At 41.5% G+C, this 25811-nt stretch overlaps 1 protein-coding gene across 3 annotated transcripts; it reads right to left on the bottom strand.

Annotated features, from left to right (window-relative positions):
• Window positions 1-210: 210 nt before the first annotated feature.
• glsa (glutaminase a) lies at window positions 211-21160 on the bottom strand. Of its 3 annotated transcripts, none has more exons than XM_019265110.2 (18): window positions 20703-21159; window positions 13108-13204; window positions 12723-12841; window positions 10723-10852; window positions 10551-10630; window positions 10058-10221; window positions 8641-8699; window positions 5252-5284; window positions 4846-4904; window positions 4547-4613; window positions 4293-4343; window positions 3677-3853; window positions 3457-3588; window positions 3279-3371; window positions 2925-2986; window positions 2756-2832; window positions 2604-2667; window positions 211-2496 (listed from the first exon to the last, which is right to left on the bottom strand). In XM_019265110.2, the coding sequence occupies exons 1-18, from the start codon at window positions 20987-20989 to the stop codon at window positions 2346-2348; spliced, it is 1902 nt and encodes a 633-aa protein (XP_019120655.1). In that variant the 5' UTR covers window positions 20990-21159; the 3' UTR covers window positions 211-2345. The 3 variants fall into 3 exon arrangements, with proteins under 3 accessions (XP_019120655.1, XP_019120656.1, XP_027147451.1); XM_019265111.2 differs by having other exon boundaries at window positions 2346-2496; window positions 13108-13198; XM_027291650.1 differs by lacking the exons at window positions 211-2496; window positions 2604-2667; window positions 2756-2832; window positions 2925-2986 and adding an exon at window positions 3001-3184 and having other exon boundaries at window positions 20703-21160.
• Window positions 21161-25811: the final 4651 nt, after the last annotated feature.

The following is a 25811-nucleotide window of genomic DNA, read 5'->3' as shown; positions in this document are numbered from 1 at the left end:
AAGTGACGTACTCGCCACATAAGACTCTCATAATTATTTTCACGTGGTTACTTTTTAATGTATTCTGAGAGTACACCTGTTATTCTTCTGTGTAGCTGTTAAACTTCAAAATAAAGCTGTGTTTTACAGATTCACTTGGATTTCCAGGTACTGTAGTTCAAATCTATACCATAAACTTGAAAAAGGCCCCCCCAAAAAAATCCATCCAACTGACTTTCATAACTTTTATTAAATGTTTGATCTGTGAATAAATATCTGAATTGCCTGCGACACTCTGACCGCCCGCCGCGAGCTGAAGCAGCATAAATATACATGAAGAAGAAACAGAACAACACCAAACACGTTTACATTCAGAAGACTTCAGTCGCAGCTGCAAACAGAGATCACTTCAGGTGATCAGGTTCAGACAGTGAGTGGACCTGCAGGCCGGGATCACAAATGCATATTGCTGATTTCATCTGACAGTCATCTCTATTGCTAATTATTTTCTCAAATATTGCAGATTTGTGCTTCTTTTTTAAATCACTTTTTAAAATAATTCAAACCGAATGAACTGATCCCAACCTAAGGAGTTTAAAAATGTTTCCCACAGCACAGATTGTTAATATAAGACATGTTTGATTGCCCGGTCCAGTTTCTCTGTGCAGAAACAACATCCAAACTTTCAACAAGCTACAAACACACAAAAACGTCTGGAAACATCTGCACAACTTGCACAAGTTTGACAGATTTTTCTGCACATTACAGATAAAAAACAAACAAACATAAAACAAACTCTTTCAATTTGACATACATCAAAAAATCTTGTGATACATCACAGTCAACACATTTTCTGCACTAAAACGTTGATTTTCAGAAAATCTTTAGATTCATAGCGATAAAAATAAAGTGTTAAGAGCGTGAAATGAAAGGAAAACGTGCACTCAACAAAGAAAATATCAAGTTACATCCATAAATCCAAGAGTCAGCTGCAAGTGTCACTGCTGTAACAAACAGCCAATCAGATGGTTTCAAAATGTGTTTCTGATGTAGAGGTTGGATAAATTCATCTCTCTCACAGTAATGTAGTGTTGGACATAAAACTCCTCCTTGTAGTCACATCAGATAAACAACCTAAAGTTAGATAATTAAATTGTTAATTCAAATTATACTGGACTAAATTTAGACACAACTGTCAGCAGTGCAGCCAACGTGGTTTCTGCAGGTTAACAAGTTCAATTCAAGACTTCCTGAGATCTTCGGGACAACAACTATAATTTCATCACATATTTTCCCAGCAGTCAATACTGATAATAATTGCTGCTTTTCTACTGGAGCTTTAAGGTTGTTAAAATCATCCACAAACGTCTGTCTCTTGTGAGGTTGTTTTTTTTGTTGAGTGCGATTCCTTTCACAGAATTTGAGCCATGATGTCTAAAAACAAAAAAAAAGTTAAAGTGTAAAACAAACGTCAAACATCGGTGGATCTTTACAGTAATTCAAGCTACTGTCAGTGCTGGCAGTGTCACATCTGATATTTTAAACTCTTTCGAGGACAAACTTCGACCTGAACTTTGGCTGACTCGCTTACATTATTTTCTAATATTACAATCAAATCAAATAAAAAAGCACATTAAACAGTGTTGTGGTGAAAAATAAAAGTCCAGTTTTAGGGGGTGAAAACAAAAAAACCCAAAAAGAATTGTTTAATTATTAATCTAAATGTTGAACTTCTTTGTGAGAACTACATCTATACACCTGTATTTACACTAACTCACCCTCATGTCAGGAATATACACACACTACATACTGTAAATGTACACTTTATCTTAAATAGATAAATAAATATCACACACACACATTACAAACACACCAAAGTGTTTGGGGGAAGATACATTCCACCATGTTGTAACGACAAAGTGAGGAAGGGTTCTAACCGTCTGCAACGCCTCTAAATTACACCTTCCTGTTCTCAGCTTTTCAGAATAAAGCAGCGTTTAAACAGTAAATCCATCGACTTAGCAGCCGTGACTGAGTTTACCCAGCAATCAATCGGTGTCTGGTTACATACTACAGAGCTACGAAGCTGATGAGAAAGGAGAAAAGAAATCAAAATATTTCCCCACATTAATATAGTACAAAAAAACAACATCTATAACATGATGAGGAGCTTTTACTCTGGAGGGATGGTGCTGTTTTTACAGTTGATTTGATGGTCTTAACTGTTTTCTATGTGTGTTGTTGACCTCTTTGAATTAAGACATTTCTTTTCTGACTTCCTCCTCCCCTCACAGCACACCACCTGAGGTGATTCAAGTGATTTCTTGAACCCACGGCTGTCCAGGCGTCTCGTCAGCCGGTTCCCTTCACAGCATCCCGTCCAGGTTCTTCTCTGCGTTCTCCTTGTCGGTGCTGGTGGTGTCCGGAGGGCTGTACTGGGTGTGGTAGTCACGGAGGATTGTCACCACGTCGTGGTGGCCGAAGTGGACCGCCTCGTCCATCGGCGTGTTCCCCCACCTGCAGCAGAGGGAGCAGTCACAACAGTGAACACGTGGAGAGCTCCAGGATAACAATTAAAGACTCAAAGTTAGTCCAAGCTGTCCAGGTGTCAGTCACAGTCTTACCTGTCTTTGGGAATCGGGTTGACTTTACAGGCCTCCAGCAGGAAGCGAACCACCTCGGCATGTCCTAAAAACACACACACACACACATCAGATACACAAACACACTGACCAGAATAACTCATCAACACACTGACGATGATTTCCTGTTTTACCTTCAGCAGCTGCCACATGCAGAGCCGTCCTGGAGTCATAGTCCCTCTGCTCCATGTCCATGGAGGACAACGCAAACCTGGATGAGCAGATCACCAAATGTTAGACATCGAGTCAAGAAAGGACGACAAAGGTAACGGATGGAAGAAACACTCTGAAGAGCTGGTTTACCTCCTCAGAGCAGAGACGTCTCCAGTGTAAGCAGCAAACAGCAGATTGATCACCGACTTCACCTGAAACACAACAAACATGTTAAAGCTGAGCCGAGAAGAGGAGACAGAATTTATGAAGTCAAACTACCAGTGAGACGATTTGAGGGGCGAGGGAACATTATTTCCACCAGATGGCGCTGCAGGTTAAAAATACTATTCACGAGGTCACCCAGCATCCAGACCGCTCAGCACAGAGTGGGAGGATGGGATGCAGACAGTCTGAAAAATGTTGTACAGCCCAATGAAGACTAAAAATAAAGGAGGAAAACTTAAGTTTAAAACTTTAACAGGAGGATGGATGGGAGTTTCTCACCCTCTGGTCTCCTCCCTCCCGGCGAGGATCCAGTTTCTTCGCAAAGTGCCTCAGGTTATCGTAGTTGTGGAAGTTGCAGAGAGAAACCAGGTCCTGAAAGATGAGAATAACCTTTGTCAAGACCAAATAACATGACGCCGCTCTGGTCTCTGAAGAACCAGCTGATGTGGAGGTTTACCGTGCAGAACTGGATGCCTCTGACACTGTTGCCCAGCTTGTCCAGTGGAGGCGACCAACACATGATGCCCATCACGTTTGGAACGACCAGCAGGATGCCGCCAGCAACGCCAGATTTCGCCGGCAGGCCGACCTGAAACAGCAAGAAAAGACGTCGTGTTCAGAAACCAGTCGAAAGAAGATGTTTACCATTCGAGATGTTTGATGGACGGCATACTGACGTGGAAAGCGAACTGTCCGGAGAAGTCGTACATGCCGCAGGAGTGCATCAGGCTGAGAGTGTTCCGCACCGCCTCGGGGCTCAGCACGCGCTCCCCTGTGATTGGACAGAAGCCGCCGTTGGCCAGAGTCGCGGCCATGACGCTGGCGCTCTCGCAGGTCACCTCGATGGAGCACAACTGATGTGGAAGAACATAAAGAAGAAGTTAGACTGAACACAGAACAACACATTTGTGGGTGGTCACTCTAAACATTTCTGTGTTTTGAGTATTTATAGGACTTTTTTTCGACACCAGTCTCATCGGTTTTGTGTGAAAACATGGACTTTGAACTCTGGAGATGAGTATTTGTCTTTCTTCTGTTACGCAGACTATTTCATGATACATCCGGTGACCTATTCATAGCTTAGTCTCTGTGGAAACACCAGAGATCCATGCTGAAGTGTGGAGAAGAAGACGGGGATGCAGAGCTGGATCCAAGGTGATACAAACCATGTGTACCGTCTGTTATCGTCAACGTTAGATCACTCCCCATTAAAATAAAGAAGCGAACGTCGCTGAATGAACCCACTTGTCTTATCTTAAAGAAATAGACCTTTTTCCAAGCAGCTCCATTTACCTGGAAGTAGAAGTCGAGGATGGAGGTCATGTCTGTCCCCTCTGGGAAACACTGAAAGAACAACAACACTGTCAAGCTTCTCTGCAGTTACCTCTAGAATATGAATCATCGCTTTAAAAAGGACAAAATCTGAATGAAAGGAGAATAAAACAACATTAAAGAATGATGTAATGTGTACGACAAAGCACCAAAAACTAACTGAAGGAGACTGAATGAAAACGTAGAACTCAGCACTCGACGACCTTTGGCCTTACCTTCTTCTCCTTCAGGTAATAGCCGATGGCAAAGTTTCTGTCTCCAGACTCTCGCTCTGACTGGAAACTGGGACACGCACAGAGGGAGGGGGTTTGTTATTTAAACACCATGACTCAGCTCATGTTATATAAAACTGTCCTGGCTGAATGATTTTTCTCTCCAAAGTTGCTGCGTGACCTCGAAATCCTCTCAGTGATTCAGAAATGTCCTTCACACCTCGAGAGCTTCACGTTTAAATATTCCTCGTGCGTAATGAATCGATGTTTGATCTGTAAGTGTTCGGTGGCGTCGTACTCACGTGGCGTTGCTGAAGCCCACGTACTCGTTTCCTGCCAGTTTGTTCATGAAGTTCATGACCTGCAGAGTGCAGGAGCAGATTTAGAGGAGACAATCCACGAATAAAGGACAGTTTAAAAGTATCTGGCAACGTCATGTCTGGTTTTAATATGCATGCTCTTCCAGCTCTGTTTTTGGTCTCCACCAACTCCTGAAGGAAATATCTGTCGCTTTAGCTGATGAATGCTCCTCTATGTTAGCCAGTCTTAGCTCTGTCTTGCTGTCTGCTACAGGTACAGATGTTGTTTAATGAAAACAGCTACATGAGTGGTGAGACTGAACAATGAGGTCAGTGTGGTCTTGGTCTTGTAGCACCTATTGTTGTGAAGATGTTGGTGATGTAGTGTCACGCTGAGTGGAATACTCACATAATCAAATTTCTCAGCGTTGCTTGCGCCTTGCTGAAACACAAAAAGAACAATCACAGTATTAAATTTGTATCTAACCCCTTTAAAATTTGTACATTAAACTGCCACAGACACTAAAAGTTACCCATTAGCACTAATATGCATGATCCATATGTCTACAGTATATTAAACTATGACAGGAAAACATCACTACTGTTTTTAAAATCAACAAGCTGAGCTCATCAGTTATGTGACCAATCAAACCAATCGATGAATTAAGATTAGAGGTGGGAGACTAGCTGGAGATGGAGGAGGTGAAATAAAAATCCACTCAGAGTTTCTGGTTTGGTAAAAGAACAGAAAGAAAATATATATATACACTATCATGGAAAGAAAATTTTCAACTTAACTTGCTTCATCAGGCTAAACTAACAATGTGAAGTTAGATGCGGCTAATAGAGGTCAGCGTACTCTGAGTGTTACAGGTGTGTTTATGTGGTGTGTTTATGTTACAAAGCCGTGACAGGTGAGTTATTTTCAGGTGAATTCACACTGCGAGCCACATCGTCAAGTCAAAAGACGTCCTAAAGGGGAATTTGTGAGAAAATAACCCCTGTTATGTCATTGTGATGTCATCGGGGTCATCTCGGCTTGTTTGAAGTGCAATTTGACAAAGCGAAGACGGTACAAACAAAGATGTTTGATACTTGTTGCATAGGCTGAGTATTGTTTGAGCTTGACATATATTAAGGACTGAAATTCTCTCTGTGCAATGCACCTTTTAATCAATAACTAGACTTCTGCTGCTCATTTCATCTGATTTGACTGGTTTTGTGAAATGGATCGGCTGCTGAGACGTTGATTTAATAATTTATTATTTACGATTTAATTAATCCAACTAAAAAAAACAAGTGTTGAACAAACAAATTCATCCTCTGTCAGCATGACAAATATTCAATGTCTGTATGTTAGGATGCATTGTGACATATGTGACAAAGGTATTTCTAATTCAGTTTAATTAAGTTTGACATAAATGGTCATTACGTTAATATAAGAGTAAGACATATACAGACTCGTTTGATATGTAGCTTGCAGTGTGAATACATATTTTGAGTTGCATCATCTACTGTGTCTGACAAAAAGTCTCTAGTCTTGGTCTAAGACTTACTAACTCAAATGGATGACTGATAAAGACAAACAAAAATCAGTTATAAATAAAAACATATAAATCAGAAACAAAGAGGTCCTTCTCTACTGAAGAATGGAGTATGATATAAAACCAGTGTTTGAGTTGAGCCATAGCTGTACTGTTTATAATCCAGACGTATAAACAGTTTTTTGGAGAATGCAGGTGAAAAGTCTAAAGAAGCAACATTTAAACATTCATAAACAGCCATGTGAAGGCTAAAAGCTTGTCACAAATCCAGACAAAAGAGGGGAAAAAATAATTAAAAAGGAAAAATTACCAACGTCATTGACCTGTTGCAGTGGTCATAATTTCCCAAAGATCCTAATGCTGTAAAATATGCAACAACACATAAAACCACACAACGAGCCTTGAAAAGGTACATTGCAAATGAGTGTATTTGAATCTAGCTTTAGAGAGAGGAGAGAGGAGGAAGAGGGGACGCATGCACAGAGTCCCCCCCGCCCGATAGAACCTGGTTTTATTAATCGGATCAATGGATACGATAGATTCAACCTTCAGCTGCAGAGATCTCAGCAGTGATTGGTTGGGATTCAAAGGGAGAGTGATTGTTACAGATCATCCAGGAATGATCGACAGGAGGAAGAGGAATCAGTGATTACTGATGAAACTACAAATCTATGAAGGAGTCTGTTGATTTGAGTCTTAGTGAATCTTCCTGGTCATCATTCCCGTATGATGTGAACACAACAAAGGACTGGATGACTCTTCTGCTCATCCACATGTGCACAGCCGGTGTCATGTCAAATAAAAAAACAAAAGGATTTCTCATCTTACTCGTGTAATTAAAAATGAAAAACAAGGACAAAGACAAAAGTTATTTTTTATTAAGCTGCATTATGTGTTGGTGATTTTAGTTTATAAGTCTCTAAAGGAGGCTAAAATATGTGGTTTGGTTTTATTCTCGACAGTGACTGGAGGGCAGAGAAACACTTTTATTGTGAAGTTTCTATCCTGACAGTGTGTCTTAGTGAATGTTGGGAACGTGGGCGAGGAGTAGGCTTGGTTGGAGGCACATTTGAAGGATTTGTACTGCTGGAGTCGACCGATTGATTATTCGATAGATGCAAAAAAAATGTCAGAAAACTCAGTTTTCAGTCTTTAAAATATGGAGATCTCCTGCTTTTCCTTGTTTTATATCAGTTGTACTTATACAACATGCACCAGACTTTCTATTCTACACTGATACAGTCTGAATACACACTTCAAACATAAATGAAATGCTGCTGTACAACGGCTAAAATCAGGCAAACAAAGAGCAAATATGGTGATTTATTCACACTCTGAGCAACATAATCAAACAGTCCACAGAGGTCAAAACAGGACATTTGAGGACGTCATTGATTGTTATTCTTCACCACCTAATGGTCAATCAACTAATTGATTCATTAAGAAGACATCTCTATTTTAATTAATCATAAATTAAGATGCTGACAAGTTAATATGTTGATATTAACTCACAAAAATGATGTAATTGCTCAGAGTGTAAAGGACTGCAGTTCTTAAAGAGTCTAAACGTTCCCACAGATCTGATTCCTCTCAAATTAACCTGATACAACCATCCAGGCATCCGGGGAAGCTTTCCACACACGTGTCTATCTCTGGATAAATGTGTAATTAAACTGCTCGTCACTCTACTGGGAAACCTTCGTGATCCTCGCCGGCCACTCGAGGAGAGCCGTGTCAGACTCACTGAGTTTATTTAAAGTCTTGAATCGGCAGATGGTGCTCTCGTGTTTCAGAGGAGGATATTTAATGGAGCATTCAGGTGGCAGAGGAGTTTTTCAGATTAAACCTGGTGATGTGGCCGAGCTGACCTGACTGGGCGACACTGTACGCCCACGCAGTAAACTATGTGTGTGTGTGTGTGTGGGATATCTCTGCTCTCAACCAAATCCCCTTTCAGTGTGACGGTCTGTAACCTTAATCTCCTCATATACTGTAATCTGGTAACATGTTCTCCAGATGATTATTATTCTATTTCATATCATTTCTCTTGAAGTTACGTCTCAGACACTGTAGTTAGCTCCAGCAGCCTCTCACAATCACTAATCTACATTTTAAACATATAAAGACGCCTGAAACAAACTCCTACAGTAAATAGTCAAAAACATGAAGGCCAGAGCCCATTTTATTATTTTGTATTTGTTTCCAAGATAAATGTAATAATAATTAATAATGGTTGTATTTAAATGAAACTTACCTTAATGAGGGAGGTACAGACGATAGCGCCAGCATTAACCATGGGGTTGTGTGGTTTATCTGCAGGAGACAAACATAAAAACTTTAGTAAATGTTTCACATGTTTGTTTGATTTTTACTGATGTGAAAGTGGAGACAGAGAACAGGCTGCGTGTGCAGCGATACACACCACTTCCCTCTCTGTGTTTTAATCTTCTTGTGCAACAGACGAAGACAATTTTTGTTTTTTTTAAAAAGGAAAAAAAAAAAGATCTAAAAACAGAAACGGCTGGAATATTTCTGCTGCCAGCGATTCCTTTAGTCTGTGAGATAACAAACATGGAAACTTTCTCACACCAGTTTCCATTTAAAAACACTATTTTTACAGAACTTGGCGTGTGATGATAGAGGCTGCACAGAAACTGAATGCAAATACACATTTATTAAAGAGGCTGGTGGACAAATATCAGCTGGGAGGTGAATTGAGGAGGAACACCATCCAAGGCAGCGTCAGACATCTCAGCATTCCCAGGCTAGATGGGCTATGTAGTCCCTCCAGCAGGTTCTGGGTCTGCTTGGTAGGCATCCTAATCAGATGCCCGAACAACCTCAGCTAGCTAGTGGCTCTGTGCGATCTTACTTTTTTGGTCACTACCCAAAGCTCATGACTGTAGGTGAGGGTTGGAACGTAGATGGACTGGAAAATCGAGAGCTGGGCTTTCCAGTTCAGCTCCCTCTTCACCTCAACGGTCTGGCACACTGCACCATCTCTCGCTTAATTTTCCCATCACTCGTGAACAAGACAAGATACTTGAACTCCTTCACTTGGATCAGTATAAACACAGATTTTAAAAACCCCCCAAAAATAAATACACCTAACCAGTAAAACTCTCTGAACTATTCTTTAGGTACATGCGTCCCCAGGGTTCACTTTTGGTGTGACACCTCAGGGGGGCAGAGCAGCAGGCAGTGATACATTTAAAGTCAGGTTAACTTTTTACTACGTTTGCAATGTTCCCGTCACAATTACCCCCGTGTTTAGGCGTCCCCTGCTGTAAACCTATGCCCTCGGCAGCAATATACACGACGGTCGCCGTCGTTACAACAAAAATCAAGATTTATTTGTGCAAAATATCTATTTTATACACTGGATTAACTCTATTCTACAGTCTTATATCACACTGATAGAGTGTGTGGAAGAAACTGGATGTTTTGTTTAAACTATGCACACTAAGAGAGACAGCTCAGAGCCACGCGACAGCAGCTTGTTTGTATTTCCATGTTATTAAGTCTTATCTTACACACTGACCACTCTGTTTTGCTCTGCTGTGCTGCCACAATCTCTCATTAACAATTAATCACAGCTCCATAGCAACCAGGCCACGAGATGGATCCTCTTACAGCGAGTACGTGAAGGTTGTTTTTGATTGTTTCCTCACCCTCCTCGTTCAGGAAGAGCTTGTTGAATCGCAGGCCGCTGGGCTCTTTGCCGATGAAGCGGTGCACGTACTCGGTCCCGTGGTCGTGAACGGCGATGGCGTATTTCAGGGGCTTAACGCAGGATTGCAAACAGAAGGGGACCTTGGTGTCGCCGACAGTGTGCCTGAGGGAGAGACAGATATACACATTTACCAAAGTCACGCTGCCATGACTATGCAACAAAACACGTCCACTCTTTCTCTGCAAAGTGCTGCTTAAATGAATTAGTTTGTGGATTTCTGTGCAGATTTCCAGCTCGGTTCAGCATCAGTAGCTAAAAAGCTGACTGTTCTCTCACTGGAAAAATACAAGACATTTCTGGCAGGAAAAATGTGAATTAAGCATCTTTGTATGTTTCTGACATCCAATTTAGAAGAACGGAAGTGTTAAAACTTCTAAAATTGTGCTGAAGAAACGAAAACAAACCAGCAAGAATGAACATTTCAGTTGTACCTCTGTCCGTCGACAGTGCACAGGGCGACGGCCCACAGGTCAGGGCTGAAGCGGGCCAGTTGGGGAATGTAGTCAGCCACCTACAACACGACATAATAAACAAATCACTTGTTTATATGAAAAATGTGCTCCTATTGTCTTTGTAGATTATTTTATGTTTTCCGTCACTCACCTGCCCTCCAGACATGTTTTTGGCATTGTCATAGAGGTCGTCGATGTGGGCGCTGAAGGACTGGAAGTCTGGGATGACAAACTTCTTCCTGAATGCCTGGGTGAGCAGGACGATGTTGCTCTGGACACATCTAAGATGGGAGAGGAGAGGAGAGTTGAAGTTAGGAAGTAGTGATCGGATGGAAGTTTCCTGTTGTATATTCAGGTATTTGCACAAAATGAAGCTTTAAAACTGGAGCTGTTTGTGGAGAGGGAAGAGGAGTCTTAACCAGGTTTTAACGGCTCTGCTCAGGTGATTTTTTCACACTTGTTTGACAGTTAAATTCCTGCTAAAGCCTAAAGTTAAGCCTCTGCATAAAACTAATCATCACACTGGCTTCAGTGTCATAAATCCTGCTCGTTGAACTGGTCCAATGTTCACACAGCAGCTGCCGCCGATGTGAGACATCTGCTACTGGACTTAAACATCATGTAATTAGTGGATGTTGTCTTTTGGGAACCTGTCTCCTGTTCTGGTTCAGTGCCTTGATTTCCAGGCCAAAATCTCCTGGAGACTCTCCGGTAGCAGAAAGATTTGTGGCTCAGCTATCTGACTGCATCAAACCCGCTCTAATCCCTGTAGCATTGGATCCCTGCACAGAAAACACACGATCCACTCACATGCTTCCCTCTGAGAGGCTGAAGCTCTATAAATAAGCCTCAGGGAACGGATGTGATGGATCCCAGCCAGGAGAGGCAGTCCCGGGGTCTGTTCGGTAAGGATTCAGCTCCCTGGTGAGCTGTCATATGCCCTGACTCGACACGACGCCTCTTTGCAAGCTGTCAGCCGATTCTGTCTCAGCATCATTTCTTCTGCGGGGTCAAACAGCAGCGGTGCTACGGTGTTATTCCACACCGGGCCTTGATTTGTTTTCAGTCGTGTTTTACAGCAGTTTACGGGACAGATTTGCAGTATTTGCTCACCAGCAAATGTTCTTTGATTACCATATAAATGTGATTAATACTGGCTGCTTGTCATCTTTCCAGACTCTTGTTCCACCGATTCAAAGCCTGTTTACGGGTCTTTGAGTCCAACTGCATGTGTGGAAAACACATCTACGTTAGCCACGACTTGCATAACAAACCTCAATCTCAGACCCAACTATTGATGGTCTGGTTGCATTGTGGGTAGTTGTAGGTGCCAGATTAAAGAATACAAAAAGACGATCTCTGGTTCTGCTGCATTGATTCTGGTCGACCACGAGTCGAGCCATGTTTCCATCAACGTATCTCAGGAGAAAAGATAGATGGAACTTTGTTTGTACGCTCTCTTGAGGTGGTTTTTGCCTTTTTCTATCAAGAGTTAGTTACATTTGGATGAAAAACAATGTTGTAGGAGTCCAATGCTGAATAAGAGAAGTGCTGTTGGTTTCATAAACTTCCTGTCAGACCAGCAGCTTCCTCACCAACTACTTCCTGATTTTTGACCAATGTTTCATGTTACAGTCAAAACAGTGAACTTATTAATTCACCACACACGCACTATACAACTGTTAAGACCTTTGATGTAGTCTAATTCCTTCTTACCTGTAATTCACCTGGATTGGTATTTTTCTGTTATGATCGGAAGAAAGTTGTGTTCTGTTTTTAGATTTGTTTAATTAAAGATACATCTTAAAGTTAATCAAGTGGTCTGTGTTTTTCCTGAGTCGTCACAGTCTCGACTGAATCCTGATGGATGAAAACGTCAACAAAATACAGATGACGTACAAACTGAGGAGTGATGAATAATTAACGACATGCAGTAACCCTTTTCTGCTGCAGGGAAGTGCAGAGGACTCTGACCAGCATTAAGAAATCTAATAGACTTTAATTAAATATCAATAATGATAAAGGTGGAACATCAAGCTGGATATTTCCTAAGAAGACCACCGGCATCCACGAATAAATAATTGCATATATAACACATATTTTTTTATTGTGTGTAAAAAACTCCCGAGGTAATACTGCAAGAAAGCCTACTTTTTGAAGAGGTGCCGGTCCAGCGCTCCGTCAGAGGTCGTCTTCAAAGTCACCTTCAGCATCTCCATACATTCTTTCAGCCGAGGGTCTCCCGTGCGAAGCCCCGTTGCTTTAAGAGCCTGTAGAGAGAGAGTGAGGGAGGAGGGGGAACATCATGATTAGGACAGGCTGACAACAAATCAATAAAGCTACGAGCCGTGAACTGAGGATAAAAAGAGGAGTTATCCTGCTCGTAATTCAACCAGGGGGACGTCTACAAGGAGCGTCGCTGGTTCACTGCCTGTGTGCTCTTAAATTATGACACTTTGTGCAGTAAATCCGACATAATGGGCCCATTTTCCTTTCATGCAAAAAACTAGTGTGGTTTCCGGTTCTGAGGACTCACTGTGGTGAATTTGTGCGCAGGGATTTTTTCCTGGCCCTCTGCGATGGTGTAGAAGAGCAGATCCTCCAGGCTGGGCAGGATGCCTGCCTTTCTTCTCCTGCAGGAAAGCAAAAAGAAAAACACACAGACGGAAAAGTGAGAACTCGACTGTGAGGCCCGATGAGTTGGAAACATGGAGGGGAAACTGCAGCAGAGGGAGGAGAAGAAAAGCTTTTTGACTGCAAGGAGAAGCTGTGAGTAATAAGTGTAATACTGCACAGGGAAACTTTACCTTACACTGACCTCAATTCAGTATTATAACCTGTGGAAAGTGTTTTCACACAGGTTAATATGCTGCCATGAGGCCACTGTAATGTAAACTGTTTACAGTCTGCTTTGCTAGAACACCAGCCAGGCGTGTGTTTAAAGAGACGATTAACGTGGAAGATAAATGAGTCTGAGAAAGATCTGACGCTGCATTACAGGTGGATTTGTTATTGATACTTCCTGCTGCTTCTGATTTGTGATTTGCATTAGTTGATAGCCATGTTGGATTGTAGCAAGGGCTGCTGGGGTTGTGTCCATTTGTGCTGAATGTAACCGCTGTGAAACGATCAGGAAATAACTTTTTATTTAGTTGATTAACAGATTTTATCTAGGGTGGCGCTCCCTCACTCTCATTCACTGTCTTTGTCACACGATCACTGCTCTCTCTCAAACCAAAAGAAATCTTTGTGTCACTATTTTGCAGGGTAAATTGCGAGTCAGACGCAGATTTAGAAGCTGGGTTCATGAAACACAACAGGCAGAGTATCAGAGTTTAGACCATGAATCCACCTGGATAGTCTCAGTTTCAGAGACATTTCAAGCTGACCGTGGAGGTCTGACCGGTCTGATTGAAGGCCACAGTGCAACGTCAGGCTACGTTTTTTTCCAAAACCACCACTGCTAAAACGCGCTCACCCAACCCTGAATGCACTCTAAGAATCTGACCAAGCCTTCACAGACACACATGTTGCTTTGTGCTCAGGAAGTACTGAGATCCACTGTGTCCTGTCCTAACATGCTAACATGCTTACAAGCCTCTTATTGTGCATTACAGGCACTTTGCATATGATTTTCATTCAGGTTTCAATCCCACACTGCAGCTGCTTGCAGATTTTAATAAAGCTCAGACTCAGATTTCCTGATCCACTGAATGTGTGTCCACTCTTTGTGAATAAACTTTTACAGTGTCTGATGGATGTTTATCGTCCGGTGTTACGGCCTGGCTGGTAATCTAAGCAGACCTCCACACCACGTCGTCTCTGGGAGGAAAGTTAGTAGTGTGTCAGGAGGCAGACGGGGCGATCAGCTCACAGCAGGCTCTCTGCTATGATTCATATCGACACCAAATTGGATTTGTGCAAAGCTCTGGGTGCCCAGGCGCAACTCTGTCCTGCAATGCATCATGGGGCACTGGCCTGCGCGCTAGGAAGAGGATGTCTGAAGGTAAAGCTTTAGTTGGCAGGTGGCTCCTCGCAGCAGCCAACCAGATATAAAGCTGAGCTTGCACCTTTGAAGACATGAGAGCAGAAATCTACATTAACAGCGTTTCCTCTGGAGTTATTCGGTAGCAGACACAATAAAGTCAATGGATACTGAAGTTTTCATACAAATTGTCAAATAAAGAACATAAATCAAATCTTGATTTCTAATTTTATATATATTTTAAAAGCTTAGTAAACAAATGAGTGTTATGGCACTATCCACATTCATTCGTTAATTCCTCAAACGTCCACTTGAGGCTGGCTCCAGAAGTGAGTCAGTCTCCATAAGTCCCCCTTCAAATGTCCAACTTCACAGCAGAAATAAACATGTTTACAGCCTGGTACAAAAAACAGTTTTGGTCTCTATAGCTAATTTACCCATTCATGACAACTGTACTGAGGGTGAATTTATATACAACCCACCTGTTCAAATTATATTAAGGCGTAAAGTTATGTATAATTTAGAGTGTGGACACTTTGATTGACAGGTGGGTGACGTTACAGATGGCTTGCAGAATAACACAGAGGAAACACTGGGACCAAGTCTTTGATCAGTTGTTATCTATACTAACCGTTCCACTCAGAGCCAGGAGCCAGAAATTCGGAGAAGATTGTGAGTCAAGCCAAGGTGTGCTTCAGTTTTCCAGCGAGGAAACAAATATGGACATAACCAAATAAATTCTCGGCGGGCTGCAGGTTGTAATTTATTAAACCATCACAGCTACAACGTCGGAGATGAGCTCTGAATTTCTAACTCGTGTGTGGAACATAGCCTTCAGAATAACTCTCATGCACTCATGTCGTTGCGTCCTTACAGAACCTGCAACTTTCCGATTGATTGTTAGCGCCTGCTGGTGAGGAAGGAATACACATCAGAGAGAGTGTGTGTGTCAACGGAGGGATGGAGGTGAGGTAGAAGGGAGGGGATTCAAGAGCAGCCGCTGGGAGGAAGTGAGGTAATTTCAAGGTAAAAGCGGTTAGCGGCTTTCTGCAGAAAACCTCTACTTCTACTGGAAAACAGGTTAAATAAAGAAGAGACTAAAACTAAAATAAAAAATAGAAACATACTTACAAACGCAAAGCAAGCAGATCAACAACAGGGAGAGAGTGTGCAGAGGAAATAATACTGAATTAGTAACAGTGAAAAATGGCATTTACAGAACAGTATGAACACATCAGCAGACCAAATATAAAACAAATAATCAGGCTGTCAGGGCATCAAATCAACAAGAAAAACACAGATTAATGAATGGAGAGCTGTGGAGCTGTGAACGTGTCACAAACCTGCAGAAAAAACACAGAATTTAATCAATTAAAAACTAATAAAATGCATTTTTCACAGTGAAACAACAATGACAAGCAGTGGCATCTAAAAATAACAGAATAAAGTTGTTAGGACAGGCTGCTTAAATGCAGTGACACCCGCCAACCCTTGAAGTCAGAGGCTGTAAGTAACGTTCTTGTTTAGTTAATGAGGCCCGAGAGATTTGACCTCACCACTGAAACATCTGGAGCGAGCTCTCATTAATCTACCTGAAATGCTCTCATTAGCGCTCTCGCTCCCGCTCCCCTCACAGTGTGTTTTTGAAAAAGGTCAGCTGTGATTCGTCCAGAGAGGTGGAAACAACTCGCTGTACAGTAGACCCAGTTTGGACACACATCCTGTAAAAACACGAAACACCGTCTGATCTCCGTTTGGTTCACTGTGATGCAAATTATCTGCTATGATAAGATGTTTGTGAATGCATTGTAATTGCAATATCGTGTTTATTTTACTGTCTTTGCTGTCTTTATTTTATTTAATCACCGCAAACAGGTAGCGCAAATTCATAATCTTTCCACGCCATCTTGTAAATTCTGCATTTAATGCAACATATTGAGGTGTTTCTTTCCTTGTAAAAAGTGCGTATGAACACAATTTAGATTAAATTCATCTCATTTTACAAAAAAATAGGCTACTTCTCCCCAGGCTACCTTAAAAAGTTGTGATTTTTTTTACTTAATATTGAACTGGCTACGAGAAAATCCTAATTATTTGGAGCTTCTTGTTAGTTCTGCAAGTTATTTACTTCTTTATGTAAAAGAACAACAACTGTTCATTTGTCCTACACTGTCTGCTACCATTGTTGAGCTAAAAACAACAACACATTTGGCCTTTGCAAACTGAAATGACGTACATGTTTATCTGTATACAGAGAGGGGAAGTGAGATTGGATCATAAATGGTCAGTCAAGACGCAAACAGACTGATGGAGAAACTAAATATTCAGCCACTAATCTGTCTGGGAGGAGCCTGGCACAAACTGAGACATAGCCTTTAAAAGCAATGCAACCAACACATACACTTCCATTTTAAGACAACTTTTTGTAATAATGCTTCCAGGTGTCTACATAAGTTTAAACTCAAATCTATTAGGATCGCGACACAATTCCACGATAGGTCTGGAGAGCTGTGGGGGTTTTGTCCACGCCCGAGCAGCATCCCAGTATAACTGCAGCTGAGCGGACTGCTGGTCCCGAGGACGGCGTCACCTGACTGAAGGTCAGAGTTGGTGTAGAGTGAATGGGTGAACACTTCAGTTGGATGTGAATTTACTGATAATAACTCTACTAATGTTTGCATGATGTAAATAAAGATGTAATGCACGTTGTTTCATTTCACCAACACATTTCCAGACTCCTGATTGAGTTGTATGTGATGTCTGCTGTATTTATTTGACCCGATCGATGGTGCTGGTTTCAGGGCCTCCGAGATGTCATGACAAATTCGGCGTGGAGGATGGAGGCAGACATTAAAGCCGGAGCGTTGAGAGGCGGCGCTGCACAAATCAATGTGTGCGAGTGACTCATCTGCTCCTGGAGGCTCTGACAACAGCTGGGCAGCACGCCAGCATCGAGGCTTTGGTGCAAAAAACTGTGGAAAAATTATGTGGGCGGGATGAGCTCCCCTGCATTACAAACATTTTTAACCCCTTATTAGCCGGAGCACAGCCTCAGGACCCTAGTAAACCAGACTGGAGTCGAGGCTGAACGCTATCGGAGCCCCCGGGATTTCCAACGCCACGTCTTGGATAATATATTTAACAGATTCATTCATGATTTTTAACCTGGTTATGTCTGGCAGCATAGCCTGGTGGATGTCATCTTCTGTTTGGGATGCGACTCATTCTGTGGGAGCTAACTGTGGCTGTTGTAGTTGATGTTTCAAACCCCATCAGGAGCGTTGCGGTCAGCAAAATGCTTCTGAAACGCTCCTGGTGTTGCAACAGAGATGTACCTGGCAGAGTTTTGGCTGAATATATTCAATTTACTATGATATAAAAGAAAGAAAAGCAGAAAAGCCTCTAGCATTTAAGAGGCTGTCACCAGAGAATATTTGACTTTTTTCCTTAATAAATTGATTTTCCACCCATGACCACAGGCCTAACCGTCCTCATTCGAGCTAGAAGACCAAATGTCTCAGCAGGAGGTCTTAATATTAAACATTTTCAGTCAAGGTGCTCTTCCTACATGAAGCTGAACACTAATCTTTACTGTAGATGTTTAACCGAACGAGCCGAGGCTTCACTGAAACTGAAATTACCCTCCGGAGGAAACAAGATGTTGCTGACGACCAGTCAGCTGAGCCAAGTGATCGCCTAAACATAGCCGACTGAAGTAAATTGTCCGTGAATGGAAACAAGTGGGACAATGTCGGCCTGCGGGGGCAATGAGGCATTTTATTACCATGCTGACTCTCTGAAGGGAGGATACAGCTTGATGTCAAGCTAGAAAACTGACTCTAACGTCTTTATTTGGACTGAAAATGTGTTTATTAAAGGAGATAAATGTCAGAGATTTAGCTTGGCTGAGAGCAGCAGAGCCAGCTTGTATAATATCTGTGTTGAGGGAAGATGAAGAAGAGGCCTGAGTCAACACTCGAGTGTTTGCAGAAGACAAGAGGAAGCACCAGATCACCTTCCAGAAAGATTTACATCTCATTAAAATAAAACACACATCACACCAGATGCTGCTGCACGCATACAAATGCAAACAGGACCGACCAGGCACTGACAATAATCTGTCGTACCGGTCAGTGAAAGTATTAGATATTTGGCCATGACAGAAAATAAGATGTCAGTGCTGAAAATGTCTTTAAAATGTGAAAGTTTGCTGCTTTTTTTTAATCTTATATGATAATAAAGTGATATTTTGGGGTTTATGACTGTTGGTCTGAACATTTACAACCTAAAGATGCCAATTTTGGACACTGTTCCACTATTTTCTGACATTTTTGTCTGAACAAAACAATGGAGACAAGCATCCACACACTCAAATCTGTGCAAAATCTTCTTTATTTATCAACCTGCTACCTGTTTTTGCTAAATAAAGAAGATTTTTTGCACAGATTTGATGGGCAGATCAAGTAGAGACCCCTGTAGCTGTGAAGTGGAAGTGCCAAAAAATCCTCAATTATGGCTAAAACAATACAATAATCAGCAGATTGATGGATGGTAAAATATTTAAATTATAGCTGAACATGCTCATTATGCCTCAAATAATGGTAGAATGACTACAACAAGATCAATTCAGTATGTTCTTGCAGAATTCGGTTTGTTTTAGTCATAAAAATACCACATTTGCTTCTTAAAGCATCACAAACGGTAGAAGTTTCTTACTTTTGGCTGTTTCGTGTAAAAATAAATTCATATATTTGTTAGAGGCAGCTCATATCCCAAGCTGTAAACCATCACCGCTCTGCCACATCCCCTACAACTCTATCACGTCTGTTCTTGCTCTATGATGATGCAGCACTTGCTGCTGTTTAATTTGTCTTAATTGATGTCAGTGGGTTTTAAGTGGAGAATGAACCTGCGGTGGTGATGTTATGGTGTTTTTTGGTCATCAAATGCTTTTAACCTGCGTCCAATCTATCGGCAAGAGGACTCTCATCGTCACTCCTCACTAAGTGAACAATCACCCCTATCAGACACACTCAGTTGCAGCCTTATCTGCTCGACTAGCAGCGCTGCAATCACAACATAATCATCTGTAAATGGACACTGAAATGTCAGGGCATAAAGCACTTTTAAGGGCTGACATCTGCAGCTGATGACCTGCCCTTTGCCATGTTATGGACTTAACAGTTAATGATCAGTACATTAAATCAATACAAAGAAGTATCTGTTAGTTGCATCACTGTATCCAATGACTGACCTTGATTAGACATTGAGTAGAGGCTTGGCCTGTCCTATGTGCATGGTTCTTTAACTTATAAACACACACATGTCTTTTATTTGTTGTAGTTACATGGAGGAGGCAGGAGAAGCCGGTGACAGCTTAATGCCTCAGTGGGTTTAACACGCCGGGCTGTGGATGAAAGCTGTGCTGGTCACGATATCTGCCTGGCTTGCACACCGCCTGGTTCCATTTTCGGACACGTCATAATTTGCTTGATTAATTACGATTTTTTAAAATATAAAATGCCCTTTTATTAAAAGCGGGCAATACCATTAAAACGTGATTGGATAACATCGTGATAAATTACAATATAATAGGTTCTTACAGCTGTTTAGCCCCGGTAGCTAACAACCGGTACGCACGGAGCTGTTCACCGGTCATTCCCTACTGATCTCCCCCGAGGGTAAGCGTGGTGTCACCGGTCGCTTCTGGCTGTCTTCCCCCTCCATTACAAGACAAACTTGGATACTAACTTAACTCACATTATAACCTTAGCTGCACATTAGCTGTCTGGCTAGTTCGTCCTTGCAACTGAATGCAATATAAGCTAGCTTGAAGACAGCTAGCCCCTTTGCGTGGAACCGCGCTGTAAAGATGCACCACTTGAAATAAACCTCGATTATAAATGTAAAAAACACTAAATAATTAAGATACTTTAAATCAGAAGGTAACACTAGATGTCAGACTTTAATTCGGCATACATCTTGTGTGCACATATGTATTAATTTAACAATAAATTAAGTTTAAAAGCTGGTTCCCGGCTATCCTCGCTGCCTTCCATCACCTCTAATCACGCCGGTTTCGCCTCTGGAGTCCGGCCTACCGCGGAGCTAAGTCGGCTAACGTCTGCCCACAGACCGTTACTCACTTCTCCGCTGAAGCATCCTTGCCGGCTTCATTCTGGCCGTCACCTTTGGAGCAAAAGCCTCTCACGGCGTGCCTTCTGGTGAAGTGAGGCGGCGGCGGCGGCGGGGCTCTCCACCCGGCAAACGCCCTCCCTCTGCCCGGCGACCTCCCATCCAAACTAACGGTGCTGCTGAAGCAGGCGGAGGCTGCAGGTGCCGCTTTAACGGCACCGACTCTACCTGTCAACGGACCTTTCAGCGGGGTTTGAAACAACTCCTTGAGCGCTACCGTGGACCGAAAATGTAACATTTCAATCCCGTCGAGAAGAGTCTGGTGGATGGGTGTAACTACAGTATAAAAAAAAACCGAGCGGAGAAACGGAGGAACGGTTCCCAGCTTTCCCGGTCGAGTAACGGTTTTCCCGGTGACTCAACAACAGACCACTCTCCACCACCGCCGGGATACAACCTACCTTACACGCACACGAGAGATTTGATTGGACTAAGATAACTCGTATCAGCATCTGATTGGCCAAGAGGGCTGTCAATCATGAGAACTGATTTGACCTACTGTTATGACCTGTTTTAGATCATTTATCTTAAATTAGTGAATATTTCGCAGAGATTTTGAACATAAACAGACTTTTAAAGTGTTTAAAGTAGAGATTTTATATTTATAACAGTTTAAACAATACATACAAGCGTAATTACCATATATATTAGAGTTTAGAGCTCAAATTAAATGCTATAGGATCAGATATACACTAAAAATGGACTAAAATCCCCTTCAGAAGTTCACTAAAAGTAATTTAGTCTGCTGTTACTATGAACCTATTAATGAATATTAAACTATAAATTCTTAAATAACTAATAGCCACTTTTGGGGTCTACAATACAGTGTATGTGCCTATATATCAACAACCCTTAGGTAAAAACTTGCTATCTTAAACTTGTCTTCACTGTTATCTTTCATTGCATTTTATCACAATATTGTATTAACTGTTGCTTGTTGTATTTAAATTGTATGTAAAGTGGTTTGTAGCTTTATTTTAAATGTCCAATATAAATAAAAGAAAAAAACATGCATCTTTAGGAATTGTCTCAGTTCTTTGTGTCTTTATTTCTACATTTATTTCTACCGTATATATATATTCTGGCCTGTTTCTCTTCTGTTATTAAATTATATTATATTTCGTGTGTCAGATCTAAGGCAAAAACGCAGAATATTCTTTGGATTTATCTTCTAAAATCTGAAGATTTTCTTTATCTAATGTGACAATGAAGTAGATATTTTTCATTTTCCCACTATTTTATATTTTATGGACAAAACAATGGCGAAAAGCATCCACAGAATCAAATTTGTTTATTTCTCAAACCTTCGACCTTTTCTGACCAGCAGCTTTCTAAATAAAGAAGAATTTGCACAGATTTCAGTGCTTTGCTCCAGCACCTCAATTAAGTCCTCTATTAGGAACAAAACAATAAAATAATTAGCAGATTAATTAATGGTGAAATAATAAAGTTGCAGCCCTGTTATTGGGTTAATAATAAACACCCAGCTGTGCATGCATACTCTCTCTGTCTTATAATAAGTTCAGATATTTATAGTAAAGCATTAAGAGCTTCTTAAGAGAGGAGATTATCATGAATTTATTAGATGATTTCAACGTTTTAATTTACCAAAGAAGATACACTTTAAAAGTCCTTATAATGACGGTGTGAATCACCACAGAGTGATGCATGTTGTGATGTCTTGTCTTGGTGTGACACCATTTGAATTCTTTCGGTACTGCACATATTCAGGCTGTGGTTTCCTCAGCAGATGGCGTCTCTGACTTTAACAAAAAGTTAGAGCACCATCTCCTGGTGAGAAATTAATTTAAAGCCACTGAGACAAGATTTAGTTTGACGTTTGCATAAATCTGGAATTTACACACACTAATCAACCAATATAAACTATTTCTTCATGAACAATACATTGTGCAACACTTTAAAAAACAGATTCTATCTGGAAGGCTTCAGTATGTCATCATATGCATCGGACTTGAGTCAGACAGCATTTTAATGTTTGTTTTGACCTCTTTATAGCCTAGGTGGGTGGAGTTTGACAGTATAAAATAATGACCTACAAACGATATTACTCACTGGAAAGTATTTTGTAAGCCGCTTCAGCTTTTTTTCTGAAACTTTTATCTGACTTCATCTGAATCTTGGTAAACTCCACCCACCTGGAGCTCCAAGTAGGATAAAACAAACATATTCATGCTGACTAATGATGTCTTACTTGGAACATGAAACATTTATGAATTTGGACTTTTAAAGGAACCCAAACTCGGGTGTCTCACATTTCTGTGTAATCAAGTTTTTAATTAAAGGGGAATTCCAATGATATGTTCATGTAGGTTGTTATTTTACAGGAATCCACATTTTCATTAAGCTCCAACCTAGTTGCTGCTACACTATAGCCAGAAGTATGTAGCCTGTACAGACCTGCCCTGACCTGATAAAACTTTTAATTTTGATGTGGTACTTCTTTAGTATTTTCGTCCAGTCGTATGCAAACACATTAAATAGTCAAAAGTATGTGGACCCTTCTGTTTGGAGCTATTTATTTATGCAGCCACTGAGAGTATGAAAAAGAATGGACAGCGTCTCACACACAGGTTTTTAAAGAGCCGTTGTGGTGGGTCTGGCTGCTGCCATCTTGCCAGTCCTGCCTCTTCTGCCTCCCGAATAAACTAAAAATCTGCAAAGACATTGATTATCAGCTGAGCTGAAGCGGCTGAATGACACCTTAGCGCCTGTAACTGCACTTACCTGTTGATCAAAGCATCCATGCTGTTAATTTTGCATAACTTTAAGCCTTAATATAATTTGAACAGGTGGGTTCTATAAAACTTCAACCTCAGTACAGTTGTCATGAACAGGAAAATTATCTATGGAGACCAAAACAGTTTTTTGTACCAGGCTGAAACATGTTCATTTCTGCTGTGATGTTGGACATTTTAACATGGGGACTTATGGAGACTGACTCACTTCTGGAGCAAGCCTCAAGTGGATGTTTGAGGAACTGTCTGTTTTCTTCTGCATTGGCTTCACTTCACTTCACAGTCACAGAGGTTGCCACCACAAAGGTAGGTCATAATGAAGTGGTTTCCCCTGCAGAGGTCAGGACCTCAACCTCATCTAACACCTTTGGGATGATGTAACACCAGATCTGATTGGTAATAAATATAACAAATAAAGATGCCTTGAACCTTGAACCTTGAACAAAACATCTTTTTTTTAAACTGATTTTTATCTTGTTGAGTCTCTTTCTGCATCGTTGGTTTTGAATATGGGTCTAAATCTGTTTGTGTCCACATATCATATCTGTGTAATGTATTTGACAGCCTGATAACAAGGAAATTAACAGGGGCCTTGTTTATGTAAGCAAAACACTTTCTCGACCATTGGGGAGCTTCTAAAAATAAGACGGTGCAATCTGTCGCATTCAATCTGCATTTCTTTTTTTTAATGACTGACTGTACTTTGGGTTGAGCTGCGAGAACAATTCAAACTACAACAAGCTTCTAAACTTTAAATTTAAAAACCTGTCGACACGCACAATCATCTGACATGATTTGATACTCTAATGAGTGTAAAAACTACTCTAGCGTGTCTCAAAAGAGCCATATCCACCTTATCTTTCAAACAAATTTGACTTATTTTGTCCCTTAACTTCCCATCCTTTCTTTTTCTACAGGCGTCTGCCGTATTTCAAACTAACAGCAGCTCTCAAAGTTGGATTTTTTCTGCAGAAATCCCCCGTGAGCAGCTGTATTTTCACCTCATGCAGCAGTAAACCAGAAAACAAAGGAAGGAAGGAAGGGAGACAAACAAGGCGATCCCTAACGAAGCTGCAGGGAGGAGAGGCGATAATTCACCAACACCCACACCTTCTCAAAAGCAGTCAGCTTCCTGCTCCTTTCAAAATGAGGGTGATGGGTGCGCTCAGCAGATCCCTCCCACGCTGCTTAGCGGCTGGCTTCCGCCCACCGCCCGTGGAGCCGCCCACCTCCAGCCGTTGCCACGGCAACACATCATCATCAGTGACTTGCACTGGAGGAGGAGGTTGGAGTAGGAGGAGGAGGACAGGGAAGGCAAGGGGAGGGGAGGGGTGGCCATTTGAGCGCCCAAGCAGGGGCTGCCACTGTGAATGGCAGTGAGCACGGGCTGCTCATGAGCCGAGCTATTCTCCAGAGAAAATCTGTCTACGTGAGTGTGTGTGTGTGCGCGCGTGTGTGTGAGAGGGATGGAGGGAGGGAGTGGATGATGGGAGGTATGTGAAAAGGACCTGCGTCAGAGTGAGTCATCAGCCAGTTTCACAATGTGTTGATGTGACGCTGATGCAAATGGCCTGCGCAGGGATTCATCTTGGTAAAGAAAATAACAAACACAGGCTTCTTTTAAAGGAAGCTGAACTATCTCTTTTAGCGTTTTCACCTTTCATCCTTGAGTCTCTTTACTTGCCTTGTTCAAAGCCACCTTTAAAGTTTCTGCTGGAGGATGAGAGTGCTCATTTTCCAGCCGGGATTCAGACATCCAAAGTCCACCAGCTCCTCCCTGTAGCGGGAAACTAATATGTAATTTAGCAAAACATTATTATCACTACATTATAGTGTTACAAACTGCAACCTATTATCACACCGTTACAAAGACCTTAACTCCATACTCTGACTTTACTCTGGCTCCAAAAGTGTTTGCCTACATATAAATTGTCTTTATTAGCAAATGATCGAAATGATCTAATTATTCAGCTTGACACTACTCTGACACGTTCTTGTTTTTAACTTTAAATTAATGTTAAAACCACAAGCTTAAATGCCATACAACCATGGTTAAAAACCCAAGCGAGAAAGAGGTCAAACTCTTTAAAAAATCTGGGCGATCACCATCGACAAAGGGCTTAAATGTTAAAGATAAATTTAAGGTCATTTAGGGCGTTGATTATCAGCCATTTTATAGATATTCTGTGCAGGTATCAGCCTCAAAAATCCAGCATCATTTAGGTTACACAGATACTCATGACAAGTAATAAAAGCACAGGTTTAAACTGGATTCAGACATTGATCACAGAACGCACCTCACAA

This window comes from Larimichthys crocea, chromosome XIX, assembly GCF_000972845.2.
Source record: "Larimichthys crocea isolate SSNF chromosome XIX, L_crocea_2.0, whole genome shotgun sequence".
Classification (NCBI taxonomy): domain Eukaryota; kingdom Metazoa; phylum Chordata; class Actinopteri; family Sciaenidae; genus Larimichthys; species Larimichthys crocea.
Note: the sequence above shows the minus strand (reverse complement) of the source record. Positions and strands in the feature narration are given on the sequence as shown.

What these genes read in the sequence shown, in the direction of transcription:
- glsa (XM_019265110.2), bottom strand. Translation starts at nt 20,989, where the DNA reads ATGTTACATTTTCGGTCCACGGTAGCGCTCAAGGAGTTGTTTCAAACC. An exon ending in ACGCTGAGAAATTTGATTAT is followed by an intron (nt 4,905 to 5,251) that starts GTGAGTATTCCA and finishes TGCACTCTGCAG; the next exon opens with GTCATGAACTTCATGAACAA. An exon ending in ATTACCTGAAGGAGAAGAAG is followed by an intron (nt 4,344 to 4,546) that starts GTAAGGCCAAAG and finishes TTGTTCTTTCAG; the next exon opens with TGTTTCCCAGAGGGGACAGA.